The sequence below is a fragment of the Arachis ipaensis genome, chromosome B07 (assembly GCF_000816755.2).
Source record: "Arachis ipaensis cultivar K30076 chromosome B07, Araip1.1, whole genome shotgun sequence".
Lineage (NCBI taxonomy): Eukaryota > Viridiplantae > Streptophyta > Magnoliopsida > Fabales > Fabaceae > Arachis > Arachis ipaensis.
In genome coordinates, this window is record NC_029791.2 from 13,391,206 (window position 1) to 13,399,986 (window position 8,781).

The window sequence follows — 8,781 nt, forward strand, 5'->3', positions numbered from 1 at the left end:
TAATTGAGATCATCGTTATATAAGTCATTTATTATGAAATAGCTTAATTTACGATTATAATTAATATATATATTGTCCATAAATAGATTAGAAAACAATAATTTCCTAACAATCTCTCACTTAGACTATACATATATATTTTTTTGAGATAATCACATCTTATAAATTTTATGCGCACATCTGAATGCTATTTCCTTTATTACTTTAACAATATGATCCGTCTCTTATATCAATTATGAAATTATTGCAACTTTTATCACATTAGTGTCGCGACAAAACCACGATAATCACCATACTAATATACTCAATGACATAAATCAAATTTGGATGAGAAAATCTAAAAATTACATGCAAAAATGATCTCATTCATGTCTATTTTCAACTGGTCCAACTTTAATACCTTTATGAGATAATGAGTCATAGTGAAAACAAAACTAAATCCTTTATTTATGCAGAAATATTTATATTCGTAAATTTGTCTAAATTATGAGCATTCAAATGTACACTCTTGCTGAAATAATATATGTAACACCCTATCACACAGAGCTTTACGCCTATGACGTAAATCAGGGGTGGTGAGGTGCTACGACCTCTAAAAATAAAATACGTACATAGATATAGTTGAAAGAAGTTATAACTGGAAGTCTTGAAAAAGAAGTTAAGCAAAATCGAAACAGAAATCGCGTCGCTCATGAAAGATAAGCATAGACAGATAAGCAAGATTGAAAAGAAGGCTAAAAGACCATAAACATATATTAGAATTCCAAAATACAAATATCAAACTCCGAACTCGACCTGCGATTATGAATCAACAGATAAATATAAATCCTATTTCTCCAAGTCAACCTCTAAGAGGGACAAAATATAATATATACAAGATAGAGAATCTATACAAATATATAAACATAAACCAAATACAAACATCAAATCCTAAGATAGTTCTTCGGTCCCAAGAGTCTCTAGAATGCTCAGTGAGGTACCTCTTGATCTGCATCTAAAAAGCAATAATATGTATGAAATGAGAATCAGAGGTTCTTAGCATGAAAACGGTGCCCACATAATTAACATATAAGGTCTCGAGAAAGCCAGAAACAATCCTAGAACCCCGACACTTAAATTAAACTTAAAGAATAAGTTAAAACATATCTTGGGTATATAATCTAAGGATCTCAAGTTATAACTCTAATTCTAACTTAACCCTTCAAATCCTGCTTCCTCCAACCCTCCGAAACACTGGTGGAACTGCCTTCATCACTCCTCCACCAGATAAGGGGCCTCTCATTTGCATAGAGATACAAAGCAGATAAAGAAAACACAGATAGAATGCAGATACAACTGATAGAACATATAGCAATTAGACAAAATAAATCAAATAGGCAAACCTAAGAAATGCAAACTCAATCAAGACAAACAAATGCATATGGTGTATGCCTGTCCTATGGTTGATGAGTCTTATCTGTCGGTTATATAGTCAACCCGACATGTCCGGTAGCTAACCCGGACATTGTCCTCTTGAAAACTGGTGAGCGGTAAACCACCTCGATCCCCACCATCTGCGGACGGTAAACCACCTCGATCCCCATAGACGTTTTTAATTGAAAAATAGTACACACGTGGACGATAAATAACCATGATCCCTACAGATATATCGACACTGGACAAGCGATAAAGCACCATGATCCTTGCTAGGTCAAGCTCAAAAACAGTTTCATTTCCAAATTCATTCATTAAATCATAATTAAATCAACTCTTATCATTCTTCATTTTCATAGCCAACCTCCTCCTTCTCAAACCGCCTAACCATCATAATCACTTTCTTGAACCTTTACTTGGAGCAAGTGGATGATGCCACTGCATCTTATCCGAATCCTCAATTTAATAATTCCAATCTCATTTATTTATCAATCATATATCCATTAATCATATATCATCAACAATTTATCATTCCTAATCAATCAACATAGTTTCAGTTCTCATTCAAGTCATATATCACTTTATTTATACTCTGTAACTCAAATTCTCTTCTTTATTCTATAGGCTCACTATCGTTCCTACGCTTAAAACTGCGTATCGAACCTTAACAGGTAATTAAAAGAGGTTAGAAAACTAGAAAATTGGCAAGACTTCAAAAAAATCACTTATGCTACCAAAACAAGGTTCCGTGTACGCAACATGGTGTCCGCGTACGCGAGCCTCCAGAAACTAATGCATACACGAGACGTTTGGGTAGCGCTCTCTGTCCGCGTCACATATGATGGTCCACGTATGCATGCCTCCTTTTTCTTCCAAAAAATAGCAAAGTTGCAAATTTCTCTTTTCACACAACAAACTTCAAACGTGCATGACTCTTTTGTTTTAAAACATTTTTCGTCCATTTTTCGAATGGCATAAATCTCACAAACACAATTTTCTTTTAAAAACAAGTTTAACAAAAATTGAGAGTCCAGAAGCCGAGTTATGACCTGTCGAAGTTTGGTCAAAAATTGATTTTTACTCAAATTTTACCAAACCTCCAAGTTTCAAAACACACAAACAAAACCCAATTTTTACCATTCCAAAATCAATATCAAGCATTTTTATACTATACTAAATACTCTCCAACCCTTCCAACATTTAAACATTATTCAAACTCCCATTTCTCATCCTTTATTCAACAATTCTCATCCAAATACAACAATACCAATTATGCTCGTTCCAAACATACATCATCATTATCACACCACCAATACAATACCCAATCATACATATCAATAATCATCAACATCAAAATCACCAAACCTCATAAATACGAACAAATATCAATCCTCACAACATCAACAATTCAATCCTATCTTACAGTCAACTAACCTAAGTTTTCACGATACATTATATTTTAATTACGAGAAACCGAAACTATACCGTGGCCGATTCCTCTCTAAACTCAGAACGCTTCAATTATCCACCGTTTCTCAACTTCTAAAGCTCCAACTCCTCACTAATTAAATTTTCAGCTCTTAGGATTCAATTTCAAGCTTCCAATATCCACCAATTTAACTCCAAAACACCCAATTCAATCTAATATAATCCAAATTCACTATAATTAACATAGAGTTTGCTGATTAATGATTCATATATGGTTAAATGATTTCTTACCTTATCCACTCAAAATTGGAGTGAAACCCAACAATTATCCACCGTTAGAATACCCCTAAACCATCAAAATCATAAAATCTCTCAATATCAAAACCCTAAAATCACAAATTAAAGAGGGGAAGAACTAAGAATCAAATCTAAAATTTCTTACCAAATTGTTAGGTGGATTCTGTAGAGAATTCTGAGATAAACGCATGGCCCTAACAGCTCGTCAATCAAAGCTCTAGATTAAAAGCTACAAGGGTTTGAATATTTGGGGAAAAGATTTCGTTAGGTTTTCTTTTTCTTCAACTTCCTCTGCGTGAAACTGTTCCTGAGGAAGGAAGAAGGCTGAATGTCCCATTTATATGCTGAGCCTTGGGTCCAATTTAAGTCTAGTCCAATCGGTTCGATCCAATTTTAGACTAAAATCTTTAAAATCAGTGTTAAAATTCATATTTTAATTATTTTTACTTCATGAAACTATAAAATTTAATTTTTAATTTTTTTGAATAATAATTAATTCATTAATTAATTATTTACTAATTACTCAAGATTTACAATATATCATAAAATGACATGACACCCATATGAATAGTATCCACATAAAAGACCTTAGGTGTTTGTTTTTATAAACCAAATATGCATGTATTTATGGAATTTGTGCTAGTTTACTCATTAGACACTTAAATATTTTGAAATTTTTTATTTAATAATAATTTAAAATATTAGACTACTAATACATTATCACAAAATAACTCAAATGATTTTTCAAATTTATTTTCATAATTTGTGACAAGTATTTATAATCAGTAAAATTGGATGCCTTAAAAATATGTTTTATACTCAAGTGCTTTAATGAAAAGAGTAATAAGTATTTTCTCAACACTTTTTTAAAGAATTTTTTCAATGAGCATATAAATATAATTGCAATGGATCAAAATTATGTTGACATCCAACAAAATCAAAATCTGAATACCAAATAATCTCTAATTTTAGATTTTGACTTTATATGTGTGAACATGTAATGTTTTACTATAACAAAATTTATTTGTCTATTATTTAGTGATTCATTTTTAACTGACTCAAATATCTATCAAAAATACCAATAAAATATATAATAACTGTAACTGTTTACAAATTTATTATTAATCAGATTACTACTGAAACATAATAAACATTTTGAGCTTTATAACTTTCTTGAGGTATCTAATGAGACTATACTTGTTTCCCTTAGAATTGAGTATATAACCTTATTTACAATCATACATGTCGCTGACATATAAGAATAGTGAAAATATATTTACTCCTACTGAACTAATATAAGTTATCAACCACATTCAATTCAACCATTTATCTCAACCTTATGAAATAATAATTGATGAAATATAAGTTATTAATGACATAGAAATTCTTTTTTTATTTAATTTAAAAATTTTATTTAAAAAATAGACTAACATTAGCAGATATAACTTTAAAGCAAAATAATGTATTCACACATGTTATATATTATATGAATAAAATTCGTATAATGATGGGTCCATCATAAATACCTAGCACAACATTAATATCTAGTCTTTAGATAAAAATATTAATTTGTAAGTAGTATTTTAATATAGTAATCAAACATTGATAATAAATCCTATCAAATAATAAGTGGATCTTTGGACAAATTTATTGTTTACATGGAATTAAATAAGTATCATATGTTTATTATCATAAATGTGCATGTAATTTGGTTAAGTACAGAACTTTTTTTGGGCCGATTTGGACTCGCATAAATTACACAGACATAAATTTATTTAGTGCAGTTTACCAAACATTCTCAACGAAATTCTGTCTAACAATAAGCCTATCTTTGGATCGACTCATTATTCACATGAAAACTTGAGAATTATATCTATTTATTACCGTATATATTTCTATTAATTGACCAAATACCAACCTTCCTTCGATCCGATAAATGGTTGTATGATTAAATAAAAAATAAACACAAGGTTCAATATTTAAGTTTAAATAGTTATCGAACCATATAGTTACCATCAATGTGTGTATGTAATTCGGTCAAATATAGATCTTCTTTTGGGCTGACCAATATTCACATGAATTAGTAAATTACAATGCAGCAAGAAAATGACAGAGTAACGCATGGCAAATACAGAATGACAGGCATAGCACAAAACAAAAAAGAAGAAAAGCGAAGCATACCAACCTGGAAACACAGAAAATGATCCTGGGAAAGCTTGAGAAGCAGAAGCGGCAAACAAGCACCAGAGAGCAGTAACACAGAGAGAAGAGAAGATTTCTTCAAGAAAGAACGAAAAAAGGAAAAACAAAACGAACGAGGGAACTAAAGCAAAAGGCCAAAACGGTTACAAAAGGGATGGAGGCAAAAATACACAAATAACCCCAGACAAGGTAAGGCTCGTAGGGGCAAAAGAGGAAAATGCCCCCTCGCATTAAATGCCCCCCTCGAAAATAGAAGCTAATAAAGCACGCCTCGAAGAACGCAACAAACACAGTAGGCTCGGAAGAGTCACGTCAAACCAAAACAGTCAGACGAACCTTTTAGCAAAAGCTGAGGCCGAGACACCGATCTCACGTCAAAGAACCAAACGAACACCCGAGAAAAACTAAAGACCCAGCCCGCGGTCAAACACCACACCTCCCAGTGACAGACCGACCTTGCTCGCTCTCCCGCTGTGGGGCAACTGTTACAGATCCGGCCCACGGATCCCGGATCCAACGCTAAACTCGAACCCGGTTCCTCGGGTCCGACCCATCTCCCTCTTCCGGAAGGCCCGAAACCGGCCCTCTAGAGCTCCTAACCGACTTTCGAATTCAAACACCTCCCTTATCTTAGCCAAATAAGATAAGATAAGACGACTCCCATCACCTATAAATAGAGGACCCATGTCCCTCCAAGTATGACTCATTCCACACACGTAACACCTCTCAGATCTATTCTGACTTAAGCATCGGAGTGTCTTTGCAGGTACCTCCCCCCATTGCTCCAGTCAAGCGATTCGGTCTTCGCCTCGACTCGCAGGTTCCCAATCCACCCTTTAACCCGTACCAGAGACATCTCGTACATTGGCGCCGTCTGTGGGGAACTTGCGCCAGCCGAGCCGGATGGGAGACGTCCTGGAGGAAACCCCCTCAAGCCAGGATGACTCCCGACTGCTTAACCCAACCCCAGAACACCGGGAGGTCACAAACCAAGCAAGAATAGCAAGTACTGTCCACCACACGAACGATCACGTCGTCACGGACCAACGACATACTGAGAAAGCAAGGGACAAAGCGGCGCAGATCATCCAGGACCTCTGCCTCCGGGTCCAGGAACTCGAAGGCAAACTAACCAATAGAGAAAAACACAACAACGAACACGGAAGCCAAGCAACTTCCAGGTCAAGATCTCGCCGCGGCAGGTCGCCAACCCGACGACCCGATAAGAGAGACGGTCGCAGCGCCTCACGAGACCACGGTCACGAGAAATCGCCAGAACGGCGGTACAACAAGAAACACAACCGCAGCACTTCCCGAGATCTAAGTCGACAACACGACTCAGACGAAGATCGGAGATACTGAAATACCAAGCGCACAAGAAACGACCACACAATAATGGGAGCTACACCCTTCACGGAAAGAATCTTGAGAGCGAAACTCCCCAAAGGATTCGACAAACCGACCGACATGAAGTACGATGGGACCAAGGACTCCCAGGAACATCTAACGGCCTTCGAGGCCAGAATGAACCTAGAAGGAGCGGCCGACGCGGTCCGATGCAGAGCCTTCCCGGTAACCCTTGCAGGGCCGACAATCAAATGGTTCAACGCCCTCCTAAACGGATCCATAGCCAGTTTCCACGACATAACACAAAAGTTCATGGCCCAGTTCACAACTAGAATCACCAAAGCCAAGCACCCCATCAGCTTGCTAGGGGGAACGCAAAAGCAAGAAGAATCCACAAGGAAATACCTCGACCGCTTCAACGACGAATGCCTAACGGTCGACGGACTCACAGATTCCGTCGCGAGCCTTTGCTTAACCAACGGACTCATGAACGAAGATTTTCGCAAACACCTCACCACCAAACCAGTATGGACATTGCACGAGATCCAGAATGTCGCAAAAGATTACATCAATGACGAAGAAGTCAGCCAGGTTGTCGCCGCCAACAAACGGTAGCACGGCAACACCCAACACGGTAACTCGACTTCTCGCCAAAATCCACCACCTAGAGAGAATCAAAGGGACCACCCCAGACCGACAAATACAAACCGACCACCGAGAATTGGCAAATTCTCTAATTACACGCCCCTGACAGCACCCATTACCGAAATATACCACCAAATAGCAGATCGAGGCATCATCCCAAAAGCACGACAACTCAAAGAGAGGACGGGAGGCAACAAAACCCTCTACTGCGACTACCACCGAGGTTACGGTCACAGAACGCAAGATTGTTTCGACCTTAAAGACGCCTTCGAACAAGCCATACGAGACGGCAAAATCCCAGAACTTGCCAAAATCATCAGAGAACCAAGACGTGCGGAAAGAGACAGGTCGCCCGAAAAAGACGGGCGTAACCCGAGAACCCAGAAGCAAACCCCCAGGGAAAGCCCGGAAGACGACCCGACCATCATAGTAAACGTCATCACGGGCAAGGACATATCAAGCAAATCGAAACTAACAATGAAAAAAGATCTCAAAGTAATGGCGGTCAGAAACCAAACTCCAACCATTGCAGCTGACAACACGATAACCTTCTTACCAGAGGATTGCTAGCACGGTACCTCGGCCGAAGATGCCCCCTTCGTCATCTCGGCCAGGATCGGAACAGGACTAGTACGAAGAATACTGGTGGACACCGGGGCAGACTCGAACATCCTCTTCCGAGGAGCCTTCGACAAGCTCGGGCTCCACAACGACAACCTCCAAACACACCGCAACGGCGTCATGGGACTCGGAGACAAGTTCCTCAAACCAAACGGCTCAATCACCCTTCCCATCACCATAGGAACAAGCAACCAAAAGAAGACAGTCCTATCTGGATTTGTAGTCCTAAAAGACTCCACAGCCTATAACGTGATTCTCGGAAGAAAAATAATCAACGACTTCTCCACAGTCATCTTTACCAAATACCTCCTCATGAAGTTTAGAACCGACGACGGCTCCGTCGGTACCATCCACGGAGACCGAGAGGTCGCAACCGAATGCGACAACACCAGCCTAGCTCTAAGGAAGAAATCCCGAGATGCAGCCGGGGTATTCCTAGCTGACCTGGATGCCCGCCAAGACGGCCAACCCAGGCCAGAACCAGAAGGAAACATGGAAAAGCTACAAATAGGGCCAACCAAGGAGGAATACACCTTCATTAATAGGAACCTCCCATACGATCTTAAAGAAGAACTCTCCCAACTCCTGAAGCAAAATAGAGACTTGTTCGCATTCACACCAGCCGACATGCCGGGTATAAGCCCCGACCTCATGTCCCACCGGCTAGCCGTGGACACCAAAGCTAAACCAGTAGCACAGAGGAGACGAAAAATGCATCAGACCGGAGCCGCCGAGGTCAAAAAGCAAGTTAAAGCCCTACTCGAAGCCAACTTCATCAGGGAACTCCCCTACACGACATGGCTAGCCAACGTCGTACTAGTGAAAAAA

The 8,781-nt window shown here is 38.7% G+C and overlaps 1 protein-coding gene across 1 annotated transcript in view; it reads left to right on the forward strand.

The window, feature by feature from the left end:
* Positions 8,074 to 8,781, forward strand: part of LOC107606749 — a 1,201-nt gene continuing 493 nt past the window's right edge. The window contains exon 1 of the mRNA XM_016308776.1: positions 8,074 to 8,772. Coding sequence (XP_016164262.1) covers positions 8,074 to 8,772 — 699 coding nt within the window. The remainder of the gene's footprint in view (positions 8,773 to 8,781) is intronic.